Below are 21801 nucleotides of genomic sequence, written 5' to 3' on the forward strand. Positions count from 1 at the left end.
TAACCAAAAATGAAGCACATTTCGGGGAAAACTCATTACAACTAATTTAAAGTGATTAAAAAAAGCTTAATTTTTGTTTAATAAAAAAAAATTCTAGCATCAAAACAAGTTACGCTAATAAATAGATAGATAAATAAATAATATTGCTAGCAGTTTTGTACAGAATAACAAACAATAATAAATTGTTCTATGTCTTTAAACAAACGCTTCTATTGGGACCGTGTAAGTTGCGCAAAGCGACACCTATTTCTACGCTCTGCACTTTTTTTCGCACTTTTAATTGTATTGACCAATTACGTTAGTCCTGGTTGCTGGATAATTGATCCCCCTCCCCGGGACTGCAATTTTTCCTCGACGTCGGTGGGAGGGCCGAGTAACTGGTCTTGGTCCTTGAAATTGTGAGGGGAGCACGACCAGTGAAACTAAACGCAGTCCCTAAGCGTCCAGCGCCTGTGCACCGGGTGGCCGCCGGACACCGCCACTGGACGCAAAAAGGCGTGGCAATTGAGGCGAACAGTTGCGGCGCCTTCGCCTTCAGCTTTTAGTTTACCCTTCCAACTTCCCTACGGCTACTCCAAATCACCCTAATCTCAGTCGCCAAGCTCCAAAACCAAGCCGCCGGGAGCGGCGGTGGGGTCCCGCGCATTGGCCGCATCTGTCAGTGCGCGGGCCCCCGCCCTCGCCCCCGACACACTTTTTCGAGTCTTTCTCGACGCACTATCTAGGAGTAGCCGACATGCCTCACCCAACCCAACTTCACCCCCACCCCCCACCCCCCATACCCCACAGGAAGCTCGTAGCTCGGAAATTGTCGGCGGGGCACTGGTGGGATCACTGACGCCAAATAAGGGACTCCGACAAATACCAGTAGAAGAGAAGACCAGCCCAACTGCATATCAGCATGCATCACCGACTAGTCCTTACCCTCAGGGGGGATGAATGGCGAATTCTCGGCGCCACAAAACGGGGACCTTTTGACTATGGAATGGTAACCCAGACAGAAGAGTCCAGATGGAGAAAATCAGCTTTAAAAAAATCCGCAATCTAAGCTGGAAGACATCGCGGCGAAGGATGAATGGCCATGCGTAGTTGGTCGAGAGCGATTCCTGCGAGGAACCAGGCGACACCTCACAGTAATTAGCCTTACTCCGGCATGCGGGGCTCTGGTGGAGTGGACTGCAATTCCCTAGCTACTCGTGGGAACAATATGGACAAAAATATGGAAACCAATATTCACGAACAACCCGTAGTAGAAAGCCCCGAAGGCACTACTACGCAGATAGCGAAACCGACCACAAGGAAGGCAGTCAGAGTCACCTCCTTAGAGGAGGTGGATCTGATGACAGACGAGGAGGTCATTCAGGCCAGGCTGGCTGGGGCCTCCAAGAAGAAGGTAAAAGATCTGGTGGGAAAAGGCCAGGATTACATTGAAGCCAAACGCTCGGTGATCAAGGCCAATTTTACCAAGGTCTTTGGACGACAGGAGGGCAGTGCCGCTAAGTCTAAAGAGAAGGCGGAGCAAAAGCTGGAAATGGAAATGGCTACGCAAAAGCCTACAAAGAAACGGCAAAGGTCGGACCACAGCACGCCGCCAGCGGAAGTCAAAAAGAGGCCGAGAAAGTCAGAAATGACTTTTACACAAGCCCTTTGCTCGACAAAGGTGGCGGTAGTATGTGATGGCTTCCCCGAAGTCAAGATGGAACCCACAAAGCTTAAGGCAGTGCAAACATCCATCTTGGAGGCTTTGGAGAGAACGCCAGAAGGAGGGCCGCAAATCAGGCTGCTAAAGAGCACGTTCAAACCCGGTTACCTGGTAATGACGTGCGCGGATAGTGCAAGCGCACAATGGCTCATCGACACTGCTCCCGCTCTAAAGCCTTGGGAAGGTGCAAACCTCCAGGCTAAGGACGAGAGTGAAGTCGAGAGGCCGTGTTCTTGCACTGTCTACATCCCAGACGAGGACGGAAAGAGGTTGGAGGCGGAAAGTGTGCTGACTCGATTAAGGGTCAGCAACCGAAAGCTCAACACTCTTTTATGGACCGTTTTGGGCAAAACACCTGCAGGAAAAGGGCAGGTATGGGTCCTCTCAATGGACAAAGAGTCCTTTGAGGAACTCAAAAAACTTCAAATGTGTCCTTACTTTGGCATAGGAAGAATTAAATTTCGTGTCAAGGATGATGGGCACATTGAGAAGGTTGCAGAGGCCGGACCAAGGGGGTTGCAAGGCGTAACTGCCACAACCTCGGCAGTTAAGTCTAAGCAAAAAAGAAAAGAAGTCAAACCTTCAGAGGCGCAAAGCTCTAAAGTAGCGTCAAAGAAGGTTAAGACTTCGAGCAAAAGCAAGGCTCCCCCTAAGGATGATAAGTCAAGGGAAGGAGCAAAAGAAGGAAAAATCCCGGAAGAAGTCCGCACCGACTTGCAGGGGAGTGCTACAGACCCGCCCAGAAGGCTAGAAGCCACTGAGCGTGTGGTCTCTCCCATGGAAGGGGTAGAGGACACGGGAAAACCCGAAAGATAGCCTTCAATTTAGAGGAAGGCAGAATAAAGATCCTGCAGGTCAACCTACATCATGCCAAATCTGCGTCGGCGGTTTTGTGCAGAAGGTTTGATATGGAAGGCCTGGACTTGGCCCTACTGCAGGAACCATGGCTCCACGGAGGGAGAGTTGCAGGCTTAAAGCCGCAACAAGGTAAGTTACTATACGATGCGAAAGGAGAGACACCTCGAGCATGCATTGTATATGGCAACGAAGTAAACTGTACACTGATTCCGGATCTTTGCTGCGGAGACTTTGTTACAGGTATTCTAACCGCTTCCACCGAGGAAGGTAGTAAAAGATGGTTGGTCTGTTCTGCCTACTTCGCTGGAGAGAAGGTCTTCCGCCCAGGCATAGTAGAGGACGTTATAACCTACAGTCGAAGGGAGAACCTTCATCTAATACTGGGATGTGATGCCAATGCCCACCATCTGGCATGGGGGAGTACGAACATCAATAGTCGAGGTGAGTCTTTACTACAGTTCATCTTAAGCATGGGTTTAGAAATAGCCAATATAGGAAATAAACCTACCTTCGTTACGGCCACGCGCAGAGAAGTCTTAGATGTAACACTTTGCAGTGAAAAAACGTATGATACTATAAAGAATTGGCATGTGTCAGAGGAACCTTCATGTTCCGATCATAGGCACATTCGATTCGATTTAGCTACTTCGATTCGAATGGTGGCAAGATTCAGGAACCCGAGAGAGACGGATTGGGAAGGCTATAGAGGCTCACTCGAGAAGTCTCTCGAGGGAGGAATCGGCACCATAAGAGATAGGGAAGATCTCGAGCTGGCAATTGAAACGGTGAGCGGAGCTGTTCTGGCCTCTTACCAGGAGAATTGTCCAGAGAGAGAAAAGAAAGGAAAGAAAAACACACCCTGGTGGAATGAACACTTACAAAAGCTTAGGGCAGATGTAAGAAGGCTATTCAATAAAGCCAAATTCAACCAGGAGTGGTCCATATATAGAGAAAAACTGACGCAATACAATAAGGAGATCCGAAAAGCCAAAAGAGACTCGTGGCGAAAGTTCTGCGAGGAAGTCGAACAGGCTCCCGCATGCTCCAGAATCCACAAGGTCCTGGCTAAGGATGGTATTGTGAATCAGGTCGGCCTCTTGAAGAAAGAGGACGAAACGTATGTGGAAACCCTGGAGGAAAGCTTAATAATGCTCACCAAGGCACATTTCCCCGGCTCATCTATTGACAATAATCCTCCGGTAGAGCTAGCTTATCCCAGAAGGCCTACTAAGGCGGACTGGAAATTAGCTACCGACATCACGAGACCGGAAAAAGTCAGGTGGGCGATCAATAAATTCCAGCCATATAAATCACCTGGAATGGACGGGATCTATCCAGCCTTCCTACAGAAGGGACAGGATGTGATTATCCCGCATCTAACAAAGATCTTTAAAGCTAGTTTGGCATGGAGATATATTCCAACTGCATGGCGAAGGGTGAAAGTCACATATATCCCCAAGGTTGGTAGGGTAATGGACCAGACCCCCAAGTCATACAGACCAATAAGTCTATCCTCTTTCCTAGCAAAAACGCTGGAAAGATTGATAGACAGGTATATTAGGGACGATGTGCTGATGGAAAAACCACTTAGCGATCGTCAATATGCATACCAGCCAGGAAAGTCAACTGACTTGGCACTGGATGATCTTAACAGACTGCTCTCAAAGTCGCTAGATGACACAGAGATAGCGGTGGCGACGTTTCTGGACGTGGAGGGAGCATTTAATAACGTCTCCTTCGAGTCTGTAACGGAAGCGCTTAAAAGGAGAGGAGTTCCTGCCTTCATATGCGAGTGGACAAAGACGACCTTAGCAAATAGGATCATGGTGTCCTCGTTAGGTGAAGCCACCATTGAAGCGAAGGCAGTAAGCGGCTGCCCACAAGGAGGAGTTCTATCCCCATTACTGTGGGCAACGCTTATGGACGACCTACTTAACACGCTGTCCAGGGAGGGTTTTTACTGTCTGGGATATGCGGACGACTTGGTAATTGTAGTTCGAGGACGCTTTACCAAAGTAATTTCAGAGAGACTTCAAGTCGCTCTGAGGATGGTGGACAGCTGGTGTGAGAAAGAAGGCCTGAAGGTTAACCCTCAAAAAACATCCGTTGTTCCCTTCACCAGGAAAAGAGCACTGCAAGGCTTACAGCCACTAGCGCTCAAGGGAGTAGAAATCCCATTCACAAGTCAGGCCAAGTACTTAGGTGTAATATTCGACCAGAGGCTGACATGGAATGCACACATTCAAAAAGTCACACAGAAGGCCATTATAGCCCTGAACAGATGTAGACGAATGTGTGGCAAGAATTGGGGGTTAAATCCTAAAATGAACCTCTGGCTATACACAAGGGTTATAAGGCCCATGCTAACTTACGGTTCAGTGGCGTGGTGGAACAAAACGCAACAGTCCGGGGCGATTCGATTGCTCAGTAGCACACAAAGACTTGCATGCTTGAGTGTTACGGGAGCCATGAGAACAGTCCCAACGGACGCGCTAGAAGTTATACTAAACCTACCACCTCTACATATATACATACAGAGTGAAGCCAGATCAACAGTACATCGGTTGATCCAGGGCCAAGCTCCAATAAGTATGATGCAGGGAACTGATAACTTAAGGCTATACCAGGACATAAAGGCAGACCCCGTTCTAGGAATGCCTGTAGACCGAATGGTTACGAGGTATAGCTTTAACAAAAATTTTCAAGTCACAATACCAAAAAGAGAGGACTGGGAAGCTGGTCCGCCGATAACGGCAAACTCAATATGGTATACGGACGGCTCCAAAACCGATATAGGTACAGGGGCTGGAATATATGGCTTAAAACCAAGGACGGAAGTCCGGGTATGTCTAGGGACATATGCGACCGTATTTCAAGCCGAAGTAGCTGCTATACAAAGGTGCGCTATGGAACTAATCAGTCGGAATCTAGATAACGACTCCATCGTTATCTATTCGGATAGTCAAGCGGCTCTGAAGGCTCTCAGTTCGGTACAGGTCGATTCATCGCTGGTATGGAACTGTTTGAGTGTCCTCTCTCAGGTGGGAAGTCGAAACAGATTGACACTTGCCTGGGTGCCGGGACATAAGGGTTATCGTGGCAACGAGAAGGCCGATGAATTGGCCCGAGAAGGCGCATCTACGCCACTGGTTGGTCCGGAACCCGTCTTTGGAATCGCAAATACGATAAAAAGAGCAGCTATACAAAAATGGGCGCAACAGAGGTCTCTTGAATGGTGGAACAACTCCCCAGGACAGAGGCAGGCCAAACAGTTCATCAAAGGACATTCGGCTAAATTTACAACAGACTTACTTTCGCGCAGTCGAAGCACTGTCAGAATGATAGTGGGTCTGCTGACTGGACACTGTAGACTCAATAGACACTTGAGTCTCATAGGCCTGACAGAAGAGGACACCTGTCGGTTCTGTCTGGAAGAAGAGGAAACCGCTCTACACGTTCTGTGTCATTGCGAAGGTCTCGCACGAGTGCGGTTTCTAGAACTCGGTGAGGAAAAACCGGAAGCACCAGGCTACATGAAAAGGCCACTATCAAGGCTGTTAAGTCTCATTAAGAGGACTAAGCTAGATGAAGTGCTTTAAAAGAAAGGGGAAACACAATAGATCTACTAAGGTCGCAGTGTATCAGGCTCTATTGGCCGCCCCATTTTCTACATTCTACATTCATTCTTCTACGAAAAAAAGTTATTCTTAATAAAATGCTTTGGATAGTCAAAAATCTAAAACTCAACCATTAGATATCAAATTTTGTCAATTTTATACGAGTTATGTCAAAAAATATGAATTTCACTCAAGAGTAAAGTACCTTTATATTTCACAATATCGAAAATTGTTATAAAGAAAACTTGTTTGGAATTAAAAAATATGTTTCAGTGTTCAACTATATCCTTGTACTTAAAATATTGTGAATAATAAAGGCACTTGACTCTGAATAAAAATTCATATTTTTTACTTACTTACCTCGTATAAAACTGAAAAAGTTTGATATCTGATAGTTGTATCATAGATTTTAGACCAGATAGAGCATTTTATGAAGAATAACTTTTTTTCGTTAAACTAATAAGAAAATAGTACAATAATTGTAATAAAATGATGGGTATCCGTAATTTGAAAAAAATTGATTTTTTTTCGATTAGAATAATGTAATTGTATACTAAAATATAGTTTTTAATTTCAAACAACTTTTTATAATAGCATTTTTTGATATTCTGGAATAAAAAGGTACTTTACTCTTTAAAGAAATTCATATTTTTGACATAACTCGAATAAAATTGATAAAATTTAATATCTGGTGGTTGAGTTTTAGATTTTTGGCTATCCAGAGTATTTTATGAAGAATAACCTTTTTTCGTAAAATTGATAATAAAAAATTTTTTCATGTGGTTCCTAGCTACGCAAACATACTGTATAAGAGCTTCTGTATAAGAATTTTCAAATTGTAATGCCATATTCGGATTCAGCATAACCAAAAACAAAATAGAAACATATTTGATCAAAGTAAAATGATGAATTGAACGAAATTTTTAAAATTAATTTTACAAAACAATTGTTATTAAAACAATATATAAACTAACAAAAAAAGTTTTAGAAAAATATAAGCTTGTTTGAATTATTTCGAAACATTGCATGTTTTCGTTCTAATTGCACTCCCCTATATAATATATCCCTTATATAATAAAACCCTTATATAATAAAACAGATAGATGCCCATACACGATCTGAACTCAAGAATGGAAAGAATACTATCAAGCCTTACTTAAGGAAGATCGACAAGAATTAATAGAGCAGGAGAGACATGTTGTACGTCGAGAAGAAGATAGCCTTAGGGAACATCCATAAACTACGTCGCTGAAAAGGGGGAAGGGGACTTTGCTTATTACGACGGTATACGACAGGGGGGAGGGGTCCATAAGTGCAAATCCGACGTCGTTTGATGTTCATGAATATAAAAAATATACCCTATTTTAGTACGTTCTTAAGCGGTAAAATGTTGCAAAACCTCTAAATTTTAAAGAACCGCTTGGATTGACATGAAATTTGGCATACACATAGCTAACACGTCAAAGAAAAAAAGTGATATTGTGCCGATATGTGCTTTTGCCCCGGGGGTGGTTTTCACCCCTTCTTGGGGGTGAAAAAATATTCGTCCAAAGTAAGTCCGGAAAGGATAAACTGACTAAATCTAGGTAACTTTTGTTCTATAGAGTTTTTCCACTAAGTCAATACTTTTCGAGTTATTTGCCAGTGAATATGTTCATTTTTTCAACAAAATAACCACGCTTTTAGACGGTTTCTCGCAAATAACTCAAATAGTTGTCGAAAAAATATTTGTAGAAAAATATAGCCTGTAAGGAATTAAAAAAAAAATGGTGTATATATCACGTCTCTATACCTAGTAGGAGCAGAGTTATAGCTAATAAATAGGTTCATATTCGTCAAATTCCAAATGGAATACTTTAACGTGAAATAACCAAAAATGAAGCACATTTCGGGGAAAACTCATTACAACTAATTTAAAGTGATTAAAAAAAGCTTAATTTTTGTTTAATAAAAAAAAATTCTAGCATCAAAACAAGTTACGCTAATAAATAGATAGATAAATAAATAATATTGCTAGCAGTTTTGTACAGAATAACAAACAATAATAAATTGTTCTATGTCTTTAAACAAACGCTTCTATTGGGACCGTGTAAGTTGCGCAAAGCGACACCTATTTCTACGCTCTGCACTTTTTTTCGCACTTTTAATTGTATTGACCAATTACGTTAGTCCTGGTTGCTGGATAATTGTCAAGGCCATAGCCCAAAAAAATAATAAGAAGAAAAAATAAGATTCAGGTTATGTGATGAAAACGTAAACAATTGTATGTAATAAATAAAATTAGTTATTAAAATGCAGTACTGCAAGCAAAATACAATTAATTAAATTTACCTTTATATAATAATTGCATATCATATCAATATTGTGGAGCAACATATAATTTTTCTCCTTCAATGACAGTAGATATGAAATGTACGTCAATTTGACAATTTCAATTGACAATATGAATTATTTAAGAAAGTTGCAATATTTCTCCGCTATTCGCGCACGATCGTTTCACATATCCCTTCCAAGTACTTGCACACCGCGAATACAGAACAACGTCTGGAAGCAATAAATACAGTTGAATCCCTGAATTTTTACGCGTGCGTCATCATTTAAAGCATACGAAATAAGTCGATTATAATAAGTCGGAAATTGAAATTTACTAAACGCAACAGCAAGTTCCTGTCACTTCTCATTTGAAAAAAATGTCGATTACATCATCACGCCCAGATGGATGACGTCACTAGTACGATATATATGTCAAAAAATCATAATTTAAAAATCGAATAACTTTTGTATTTTACATCTTTTTTCTAATTCTGTAAATAAAGCAGTTTACAAGGGGGTCAAAATATAGTGAATAACACTGTACATTCATTGGGGCCGACCGACCGGCTCTGTCTCGTCATACAGCTGACCGATTATAATAACTTTTATTTATATTCAATTTAGAATATGTGTCCTGATTTTCAGTCTTGGTAAATGGATTTAATTACCTCCGCAGGTAAGCAACTTTGACAAGCTGTCAGTACCACCTGTTCTACGTTTGGTTTGACCGACCGCAGTATGTTTCTCTACACAATCACGGTAATCAACTGTGAAAAAACTACCTTTAGTAGATTCAGAGAGATTTTTCGGCGCTGCCTCTCCGTCTATAAGCAGTTGACAAGATAAAATAGTAAATGAAAAAAAAAGCTTTTCAGTTCTCATATTTGATTACCAGTATGATACAAAATTTTATGTGCAGCACTTTTACTTTCAAATTAGAATACCAACTTACCTCAGTCCTTTATACATTGAAGAGTGAATGGGTAGTCCATTTTCATCAATTCCAATTTTTTCACTATAATTCCAGGTACCACCTATCAAGCCAGTTTGTTCAAAAAGTTCGCACTCATGATGTTCGTCTAGACTGTGTTTTAGAGCAGCTAAGCCCGCAGCTCCTCCTCCAATAATTGCTATTTTCATTTCTAAAAAAGCAACAAGCCAATGAGAGATCAATTAATAAAAATTTTGAAAGAAGACATTTTTAGAAAAATAAGCTCATGGACAAAAATATTGCATATTTTGAAATTATCATGTGAACTGAAATTTTTGTGCTGCAATCCTTAGTTCCCAAGTGTCACAGGAATAGGATTTCTTTTCCGAATGCGATGTTTTAAGTGTTGCATAAGTAACCGGATCTACGTGGGCAGTCCGATAAGTACTTAGCCTACAAAAGAAAAAGGAAAATTTTGGAAAAGTGGCAATTTATTTCTCTACATAGTCTCTTTTTAGCTCGATACACTTGACCCAGCGATGCTCCAACTTCTTTAACCCGTCTGAAAAAGACCTTTTCTCGAGGTCTGCAAAATATACTTCCGTGGCGGCGATGACCTTCTCATTCGACTTAAATTTCTGCCCAGCGAGTGTCTTTTTCAAGTTTGAAAACAAATAGTAGTCGCACGGGGCCAAGTCTGGAGAATACGGTGGATGGGGCAACAGTTCGTAGCCCAATTCGACCAATTTGGTCATGGCGACGGCGGAGGTGTGAGCCGGTGCGTTGTCATAGTGGAAGAGCACTTTTTTCTTTGCCAAATGGGGTCGATTTTTCTTCAATTCGGCGTCGAATCGGCCCAATAATTCGGCGTAATAGGGCCCTGTGATCGTTTTGCCCTTCTCTAAGTAGTAGATGTAGATCACACCTTGTGAATCAAAGAAAATGCTGACCATCACCTTTCCGGCCGATTGGACAGTCTTCGCCTTCTTCGGAGCGCGTTCGCCGGGTGCTGTCCACTCTTTCGACTGTTCCTTGGTTTCTGGTGTATACCAGTGAATCCATGTTTCGTCGACGGTTATGAAACGACTTAAAAACTCCTTTGGATCGCACTTAAAATAGCGTCAAACACTGCTCTGAAGTGGTCTCACGGTTGCGCTTATTGTCTGAAGTAAGCAAACGCGGCACCCATCGCGCTGACAGCTTTCTCATGCCCAAAATTTCATGCCGGATATGACCTACGCGGTCTTTTGAGATGCCTACTGCGTCAGCTATCTCGCGCACCTTCAGTCGGCGGTTTGCCAATACAAGATTGTGGATTTTTGTCACGTTATTCTCCGTGGTAGCCATTTTCGGGGCACCTACGCGTGGCTCATCAAAAACTGACGTTCGTCCACGTTGAAACTAATTAAACCAATTTTTGACAGTTGCCATCGAAGGATAAGAGTCACTGTACACAGCATCCAAGCGCTTTTTGATTTCGCTGCGTGATTTCCCTTCCAAAAACAAGAATCGAATCACCAACCGATATTGCTCTTTTTCCATTTTATTAAAATCCGCGGACACTCTGACTTTCACACGCAATCACAACAATACTATAATTTCGATTTGGCTGAAATTTTGACATTAGCCGTCTACGAGAACGCATTAAATGACAGTACACTCATTTGCAATAGTGGCGCCATCGGGCGGAGAGGCTAAGTACTTATCGGACTGCCCTAGTAAATCTGATATGAGCTACATTACTGGATCCCGTGTACAAAAAAAGTTGATTAATAGCAAGCAGATTACGTAATAATTACGGGAGATTTCAACGCTAAAATAGGAAAGAACGAAAATAACAACGACAACGAATATATTGGAAATTTTGGACTGGGAAGTAGAAATCACAGGGGAGATATGCTCGCAAATTTCCTCAGCAAAGAAAAGCTATTCTGCTTAAACACATTCTACAAGAAAAAGATGCAGAGAAAATGGACGTGGCACAGCCCAGACGGCAAAGTAAAAAATGAAATTGACTTTATACTCTCTAACTTCAAAAACATTGCTAAAGATGTTACTGTACTAAATTCTGTCGACACTGGTAGTGACCATCGATTAGTTAGGGTGCGAATAGAAGTAAATACGAAATTCGATAGAAGAAAATTATTATCACAGGACAAATTACCAAACATAGAAGCACTCGAAATGAATCAAGAGGAATATCAAAGTGAACTAAAAAAGAAACTAGGACCTTTACCAGTATTCAACACGAAAGATATAAATGAAATAACACAAAAATTAACGAATGACATAACATCAACTACAAAAAAGATCTGTGGTAAAAATAAAAATCCGAGAAAAACGAAACTTAAACACACAACACTGGATTTAATGGAAGAAAGAAGAAGAACATCTAAAGAATTACCAGAATATAAGGCTATCAACAATAAAGTTAAAAAGAGCATAAGGTCAGATTTGCTGGCTTATAAAACAAAACAAATATTGCAAACCATCGAAAACAATAGAAACATGAGAGTATTGAAATCAAATTTAACTAAAGGAAAATCGAAGATAACTAAAATCAAAAACGAACAGGGGAATACGGTGACGGAAAAAACTCAAATAAGCAAGGAAATACAAACGTTCTACCAGTGGCGGCTCGTGGCCTCAGTATGCGGGTAGGCTACACATATACTTCGGGTAGGCGACAAAAAATATCCTACAGTTTGTAATACATTTTGAGCCGTCTTGCAATACTAAATGTAATCTATGAGCGCAACAATGTGTAAAAATTGCTTTTGGAGCATCTACTTTAATTTTTGATTGTAATTCGTTTAAAGAGCCAGCCATTACACTTGCACCATCGTAAAATTGAGCAATTAATTTATTTTTGTAATCATATGGCTCAAGCACGTTTGAAATTAAACTATATAGAGCGTCTGCAGATCTATTATCGCTAACATCAAAAAACCCTAAAAATCTTTCTGTTACCTGACCAACTTTGTTAACAAAACGGATTGTTAAAGTACACTGTGATTTTTCGGTTATATCAGTAATATCGTCAGCTAGTATAGAAAAAAATTGACTTTCATTAATTTCTGTTGAAATTTCATTTTTTACGTAATCGGCAAGACAATCTATTAAATCATTTTGTATTGTTTTTGACAAACCCGTGAACACACCTTCTATTTTTTAACATGATCCTGGATTTCCTGATCGCGTTTAACTACTAAATTAAAAATTTCTTTAAAATTACCCATGTTTGAAGAATTATGGCTCTCATCACGACCGCGAAATGTAAGTTCTTGTTTTGCTAAAAGAATTGTAACATCAATTTCTTCAACTTCTTCAATCTTTTTCAACTTCTTCATTATATATCTTATTAGATAGAGAAATATGTCCAGCGAAAGCACTATCAGTAGTTTGTTTATTTTTTTCTAACCGTTTTAAATCTAAGCAATTGTTTAAATGTTCTTTCGAAGATTCATGTTTTTTTACACTAGCTGATAAATTTTTCAAATCTGAATATCCCTGACTCACCCAAACATTTTGCTTCAAATTTGAGAGCAACAGACAAGGCCAACAGAAAAGTGAATTTTTAAAATAACTTCCGCTTAGCCATTTATGATTTTCATACCATATTGTTTTAAACGATCTCGAAAATGGTTGATTGTCTTTTGTCTTATCTGTGGATAAAATTGTTAAATTTTGTAAAGGCCGGCCCATTGAAATAATTACTAATCTTTCTTGATTTTGGCGCCTTGAAAAAGGCGTCTCGATCAAACTGCATATTACATCGTTTAAAATATTCATATTCGATGACTAAAGTTTTTCCACCAATAAAACTAACACACCTACGTTTCAACAACGTCAAATATTACTTATTTTATTTATGTGTCAAATAATAATTTACTATTCGAATAAATTGATAAGTTAACAATTAACCTCGCTTTAAATTTTTAATTATCTATATAATCTAATAACACATTATTCAGTTTTCATAAACAAATTTAAATTGTCCTACCTAGTTTTATTCAATACTTAACCTACTAATAACAGCCAAAATCAAAAAACAATTATTTTAAAACAGTTTCACAAGACACAAGAGAAGCAACTGATAAAATTTTGTAGGTCCGGCTATAAGACTCTGTGCCTATCCGCCCGTTCAAAATCGTAGAATACGGGTCGCTACGAGCAGACCTGCAGCAGGCCTGCTCGCGTAAACAGAGAGAGATCGCACGTCAATTCGATGTTGGCGTCGTTCTATTTCAGGCTACGTTCCCGAGTGACTGACCAAGGAGAATATAGAATCTATACAGTACTACTGATACTACAAGGAGCGTACAATAATTATAACTACGGAGAAAATTTTTTGGATATTTTTAAAAATAATTTGGATAATTTTTGCTATTTTATTGTAGATATTGTGTCAAAATTTATAAATTACAATTTTGAGATAAGTAATTTATATTAATAATTTATATTATTGTACTACATTTGAAGAGGGTAGGCGGCGCCTACCTTGCCTACCCCGACGGGCCGCCCCTGCGTTCTACAAGAATCTTTATACATCCACTATACAGAACCCCGGAACAGACCATAGAACAATTCTAAACGTCGGCTCGGAAACTCTCCCTAAAATAACTTCTGCGGAAATTAGACATGCCTTACAGCAAATGAAGAATAAAAAAGCTCCTGGCGAGGATCATATAACGTCTGAAATGTTAAAAATAAGGTGGCAACACCGTTGTAGAGGTTGTGGAAGTCTTGCTGAATAGGTGTCTAATAGAGAAAAGAATACCCAATCTGTGGGAAAACGCCGAAATAATACTTTTACACAAGAAAGGAGACACTACTAATATTGAAAACTACAGGCCTATAAGTTTGTTGTCACATTTATACAAATTGCTAACAAGAATAATAACCAACCGCATAACACAAAAACTTGATTTATATCAACCGGTTGAACAGGCGGGATTTCGAAAAGGGATTGGTACTAACGATCACTTACAAACGATCAGAACACTGGTAGAAAAAACCACAGAATATAATGTACCCTTACATATGGCATTTATTGACTTTCACAAGGCTTTCGATAGTATTGAAACCTGGTCCTTTTTGTCAGCCCTAAGGGATGCTCTAATAGACTCACGGTACACTACACTCATTAAAAACATTTATGAACAGGCCACATTCCACATCAAAATCAATGAAGACCAAAAAACCGAAAAAATACGCCTTGGTAAAGGTATTAGACAAGGTGATACTATTTCACCAAAACTTTTTACTTTAGCATTGGAAAATGTATTCAAAAAGCTCGACTGGGAGGAAAAAGGTCTAAACATTGATGGTGTACGTTTGAGTCATTTGAGGTTTGCGGACGACATAGTATTATTCACTACAGATATCAAGGAACTGGACAAATGATGAAGGAACTAAACCAGCAGTCAAATAAAATAGGTCTCAAAATGAATCTTCAGAAAACAAAAATAATGAGTAATGTACAAACTAATCTTGTTATTGACAACGTCAGTCTTGAAAATGTAGACCACTATATATATATCTTGGACATACCATTAAAATCGGCAAAGAAAACCAAATAGCCGAAATAAAAAGACGCATACAATTGTCTTGGGTAGCTTTCGGCAAGTTAAGCTCTATCTTGAAGAATAGAGATATACCAATGTGTCTAAAACTTAGAGTTTATGACAAATATATCTTGCCTGTAACTACATATGGACTGGAGACCATGGCCTTTACAAAGAAAACCTTAGAGCAGCTCAGTACAACTCAAAAAGCGATGGAGAGGGCCATGCTAGGGATTAGTTTGAGAGACAAAATTCGAAATATCGACATTCGTGAAAGAACAAAGATTACTGATGTCACAGAACGTACAGCAAGGCTCAAGTGGCAATGGGTCGGATATGTTGCCCGAGATAATCCCGAAAAATGGACACAGAGACTAACAAACTGGAGACCAAGAGAGAACAGGCGAGGAGTAGGCAGACTGCAGAAGAGGTGGGCAGATGATATCAAACAAGTCGCGGGCAAACAGTGGATGAGAATTGCCAAGAGTAGAAATCGATGGAAGCAAATGGAAGAGGCCTATGTCCAGCAGTGGACGAACACAGGCTGAAGAAGAAGAAGAATAGCAAGCTGAAAATTTGTTAATAGCTTAACGGTGTCTAGTCGGACAAACTTTGATGTACAGAAACACTGGAACAGGGGAAGTTTTAATGTGGAACAGTTTAAAAATTTGGAACGTCAGATTCCCATGGGACGTTTTCGGAATACGTATTTTGTTGGACTGAACATCCAATTAATTTGTTACCCTTTCATTAAACGCTCAAGTAAAAATAAGACTGCTATTACTAACCAACATGATTCCTGTCATTTGACATGCTCATCGTGTACCACTCATTAAAATGCCCAGTTGGTGATAAACACCAGTCTGATTTTTGCATGAGAGTTTAATGAAATGGTAACAAATCAATTGAAAGTTCTGTCCGACAAAATACATGGAACGTTTTAGTAGTCTGACGTTCCAAATTTTTAACCGGTTCCACAAATAAAACTTCTCCTGTTCCCGTGTTTCCGTACATCAAAGATTGTCCGACTAATGAAATGAAATGGGGAAAAATTGTGGGGATTATTTGTCCGGGATTTTATGTGGGAATTTTTTGTCCGGAGAATATTTGTCCAGGTATTTTTTGTGGGGATTTTTTGTAAAGGAATACTTTGTGGGGAATCTTTGTCCGGGGATTATTTGTCCGAACCCCTTGTAACCGAATTGTTCCATTTATTTGGAATGCTTTCATTATGCATACATAGATTAAAAAAAGTTTGCCCTAAATAAAGATAAACATATTACGTACTATATGTCTACATCCTCAAACACATTTGATATTAATAAATATAATATTGTATATGTTTGTAATATTGATTAAGCAAAATAGTTCTAATATTTCAAATTATATTTAATACAATCTACATGCCAATAAGATTAATCTTTACTTAAAATTTGCTTTCTACTCTTAAATCACGCACTGAAAATGTATTTAGTCTAATTATTGCATAAACCGATATTAGCTAATATACGTATTGCTAGTTATTTATTGTTTGCAAAAACTTAGTCTAGTTATCAGAATATAAATAAAGTATATATAAATTATAAATTATTTACAAATAATAAACGGTGCCATACCTATGTAATAAAACTAGAGCTCGTTATTAGCACATACTACATATTTATAGACGGGTGGCCAACATTTTTAGGAAAATCATCACTATCTATTTAAAAGATAGGGCCGGCGATAATGGGCCTGTTAAGGTTCGTTGTTGCTCTGTGTAGCTGCTCAGATGGATACGGCATGCGCTCCTCTACATATAAACCACAAACCACAAACAAGGGTGAGCGCCGAGCGGCGAGCACCAACGTATCCACTATGTGGCGCTGATACACATAGCACGGAGCATTAACGTATAAATACGTCCTTTTTGTAACGACGAAGATCACCCTGTAGGAATAATGGAAAATAGAATTTGACAAGATGTTGATATGTCATATTAGGGGATGTAACGTGTTACACAATTTGAAGAACAAGTCCTCGGTTGCTCAGTACGGAGGGTTGGGGGTGGTTCTTAACGGGGTGTTATTAATATCCTCTTATTAGCTTAGAAATAAAAAATAGAAAGTCAAATAGAATATCAAAATAAAAAGAAATAAAATATCGGGCGCCACTGGTTTCCTTATGGGAACCAAAAATATACAAAAATAGAAGCGTAAAAGAAAAGATAGCTAAATCAAAAATTAAACAAAAACATAGTCAATACAAAATATATAAAATACTTATGGCGTGACTTACCTTATCTATGTCTTTACTCAGAAAATTCTTTGTTGTACTTACGAAACAAGAGAAAGGGAAAAGACAATAATAAAAGAAGGTATTTTGCAATGAACCAAACATTATTTTTTATTGAAACAAAATAAAATAAAATTAAAAGGAACTGAAATCTCTTACGGTATTACAAAAGTAAGAGATCAAGTTTATAAAAAAAAATTAAAGAATTTCTGTATCTTCTCTTGGTTGGTTTTTAAAAGTCCAAGGCACAGTTACACTTCCTAAATGTCACTTTACAAAGGAATAGATACATGAACAGTACATCAATGGTTGTTTCCATAGTTTATAGAAAAATTCAGCATTTATTTCTTAAAATAAATCGGCACTACTCGAACAAAAATTTGAAGAACTCATTAGTCCTTTAGTATATTAAACAATCAAAAAAATACAAAAGAAACTCCATGCTTTAACTGCAATGTTAGAAACTACTAACACAAAAAAAACTTCTAACTATCTTCTGAATAATTCCTGGATAAATTCTGACTGCATGTAAGAAAAAAATCATACCAATAGTGGTATAAGGATACATATCGACATCCGCCTAACACTAGCGAAAATGCCGGAGTCAACGTTCCAAACCGCCATATATGCCGGGCTGAGCTAAGCTGAAGAAATTTCACTTGCAACTACATTCTAAACGAACTTCACTTGATGAGTCCAGGAATAGAACCCTTCAACTTCCCAAACTTGACTTCTTGACGGCTCAAACTAGACTGAATATCCAAACTTTTACAACTTAATCTTCAGAAACCAAACGCCCTTTCCAAAATCATTCGATTTCCCCATCGATAATACTTAACAACCAATCATAGACTTAAGACACTTACTCAATCAAAATCTTGACCAATTAGGAAATGCCAAATACGCTTTGGGTTGAACCCTCTAGCGTATACCAAAAACAGCTCATCCAATCACCAAGAGAATAAATAAAACCGATTTTAGTAGTTCGTACGACCTTCTTCCCACGAAAAATGCCAAATCAACGAAAAAGACACTTGGACTCGTTGGTAAAACTCTGAACCACTTAATCTCTATAAGAAATATTTTACAGTTTCACAGTCGCCAAGTACGAGTCCGATTCTTTTGGCGGTACAAAACAGATCGAGGTCCCTCAGATAAAAGAGATATGAATATGCATGAGAATCGAGAACGAATTACGCAATACCATAGATTTGTGAGAACCTGACAATTCTCTGAAAGACAAACATGATTTTAACAGATAGAGAATATAGGGATGAATGAAGCGATGATTTTCCGCACTGTTACACTTTAAGCCACCTTTAAGCCACGTACCTTTAGCGCCGGGACTTGCGTGCCACTACCAATTTTGTTTTTGTGTTATAATGGATAAAAAGTGTTTTTTGATGCTCATTATTGAATTTTTGCGCACCACACAGCACTTTTCGAGATGAATGAAATTTCTATATACTGTTATATAATGTGTTAATATTAATAATGTGTTTTAAAATATAGGTGCCAATAGGTACCGAACTATCGAACATCACATTAGAAAATAATGAAATCATCATGCCCTGCGACCATTACACATACCTAGGAATCGTATTTGACACAACGGGGAAAGATGATGAAGAAATAAAGAGAAGAATAACACAATCCAGAAAAACAATAGGTTGTCTAAACAGCGTACTGTGGAGTCATGGAATAGGAAAAAGAAGAAAACACAATATATACGAATCTCTTATTAAAAGCAGTCTATTGTACGGAGCAGAAACTTGGCGGATAACCGAAAACAACAGAAGAAAACTGGAGGCAGTAGAAATGGACGCTTTTAGAAGATCAGTAGGAGTGTCACGCAGAGAGAGAATACGTAATGATGAGATAAGACAGCGAATGGGGGTTGACGGCTCTCTAACAACAGACATAGAAAGAAAACAGCTGATATGGTACGGACACGTCCAGATGATGGATAACTCGAGACTCCCTAAAATAATTATGCAATGGGTACTACCAAACCGCAGAAAGAGAGGAAGACCCAAGAAATCTTGGAGAGAGGGAGTAACGAAGGCGATGAGCGCAACAGATCTTAGAGAGAGCCAATGGGATGATAGAGTGTCATGAAAATTAGGCATCGGAGAACGTCGCAAGACGTTTTAAAACCGATCGATATATATAGTTTTAAAATATAGAATGAGGAAAGATTCAACCTGGCAGATTCGATATGCAAAATGGTCAGAACATCGGGGCCATGGGTGAAAATGATATGTATAAATACCTCGGAGTAAAGCGGACAAAAACAAAAAAGGATATAGAAAATCTTCAGCGGAAACTACCAACACACCTCACAAAGGCACAAAAACACCATCCTCGAAGTACAATAAAAAGAATATTACCACGGTATTTAGGAGGACGAGGACTTATGGATATAAGTGAATGAGCAATTAGATAAACGGATTACTAATTTGAGCACTTATTTTCAGATGCAGGCTGAGACACCTGTTAAACATCGCGCGATTTGTGCAATAGGTGACATAACACCGATCAAGCTGAGGGAACCAGAAATGCGCATAAACCACCTCATTAAGGATGAAAAATTGCACACCTGGATGGATACCTAAACCTCTTCATGGGCGACATCCAAATTAAGTCAGTCAAGACTATGTCGACAACACAGCGTCGAACTATTGGTTGACATCAGGAAAGATGTTCCCTGAAACAGAAGATTAATTACTCGTCATTAATGATCAGGTTATAGCAACAAAAAATTCCCTGAAATATATCGTCAAAGACCCTCAGGTCCAAAATGACATTTGTTGCAACTGATTATAAGGAACGGCATGACTCAGTAGGAAAGATCCTTCATCAAGAGATAGCCATCAAACTGGAACTTCTCTAAACAAACCATCTCCCATACTATCAATACATTCCGGAGAGTATGGTTGAGAATGACAACTACAAACTTTACTGGGACCACACTGTGCTCACAGACCAAGCAGTAGCATATAATATACCAGATCTCGTATTAGTTGATTAATACCCGCGTACCAAAAAAAGTTGATTAATAGTAAGCTGAAAATTTGTTAATAGCTTAACAGTTTTTAGTCGGACAAACTTTGATGTATGGGAATACTGGAACAGGGGAAGTATTAATTGTGGAACAGGTTAAAAATTTGGAAAGTCAGATTACGAAAACGTTCTATGTATTTTGTCGGACAGAACTTCCAATTTATTTTTTACCCTTTCATTAAACTCTCATGCAAAAATCAGACTGGTGTTTATCACAAACTGGGCATTTTAATAAGTCCGACACGTAGAACATGTCAAATTACAGGAATTATGTTGGTGCCTTATACTTACTTAATATATGCCATATAGGAATCTTTTGACATCTTGCTTTTGCTTTCTTTTCCATTTTGTAGGGATTTTGTACAGTGCGACTACGTGTGTCATCTCCTGTCTGATCTCGGCTCCTGAAGTCAGTGGTCAATATTAATTTTCTCATTTGACGACAAAAAATTTCAATGAGGTAGTTATCGGTTGTCTTCCTCATCGCTGTGTGTCCGATCCTTTTCGTTGGCTGAGGTATGGTTTGTGGTCATTTCCAAAACAGCTAGAAGCCGCCGCGCCGCTAGATGTTTAGCATATTATCTGGCTATCCTAATTTAGTTTGCTCTGCTGACCAATGCAGTTGCTCGGGTTTGGTTGGTGTAGTGATATCAGAGTTGGATGTCTTATAAAGACAATTACCAAGAACTATCTCCAGTCTAAGCTCTACAGCACATATTTCGTGATTGTTATTTAAATCTTGCCAGAAGCAAACCACGTGACAATTTTTAATAAATACACATTTGTACCAAGATAAATTAGTGGTCGTTTAATTTATGATCTTTTGGGTACATTCCGTATATATTTTTAATCAATTTTCACGGCTTTTAGGAAATTCTTTAAAAGTAAAAGCACTAAAGTTTGGTTGCATTCAGTACTTGTTAGTTGTAAATATATGGTTGTAATACATAATATATATGTGTATTACTCAAACTAAAAATTTATGTGAATAGTATGTAGCTTTAGAAATATAAACATAAATGACGGTCTGTCAATCTGAAAGTTGATCTATCGACTTTTATAAAATAGTACAATCGAGTAAAATAATACAGTGATGATCTTGCTAATAACCGGCAAAATAGCGCAAAAGATGGAAAACGTATTAAGTTGTGAGATAAAAAGAAATGAAACTAGTGGAGCTGGGAAATTTAGCGTTATTAACCTATAAATTTACATTATATTGATTGTTTCCTAACTTTACACGTATCAGAGGAGTATGTCAAGTAAAACTGTCTCTGTGACAGTGGCAGTTGCCAAACTCGTCCAATATCATAGATAAGTGTTGTGTGATTGGGTAGAACGCGATCTTATTCTTCAAAAAATATGTCACGTATTTCAGCGCCATTTCAGCACCTGGTTAATTGGAAGGATACTACAAATCTGGCCTCCACATAAGTGGTCTGTAGCTTCGACATGATAGGTGTGAAATTTTAAACG

The 21801-nt window shown here is 38.9% G+C and overlaps 1 protein-coding gene across 5 annotated transcripts in view; it reads right to left on the minus strand.

Moving 5' to 3' along the window:
- The window catches only part of LOC114325338 (GPI ethanolamine phosphate transferase 1-like), a 229856-nt gene that overhangs the window by 25935 nt on the left and 182120 nt on the right, over positions 1-21801 (minus strand). For 3 of the 5 annotated variants that reach the window (XM_050642697.1, XM_050642700.1, XM_028273394.2), the window contains exon 2: positions 9443-9632. In XM_050642697.1, coding sequence (XP_050498654.1) covers positions 9443-9630 — 188 coding nt within the window. In that variant the 5' untranslated portion in view covers positions 9631-9632. Of the gene's footprint in view, positions 1-9442; positions 9633-20616; positions 21319-21801 lie in introns of those variants that run through there. The other 2 variants (XM_028273396.2, XM_028273393.2) reach the window with 1 other exon arrangement.

This window comes from Diabrotica virgifera, chromosome 1, assembly GCF_917563875.1.
Source record: "Diabrotica virgifera virgifera chromosome 1, PGI_DIABVI_V3a".
NCBI lineage: Eukaryota > Metazoa > Arthropoda > Insecta > Coleoptera > Chrysomelidae > Diabrotica > Diabrotica virgifera.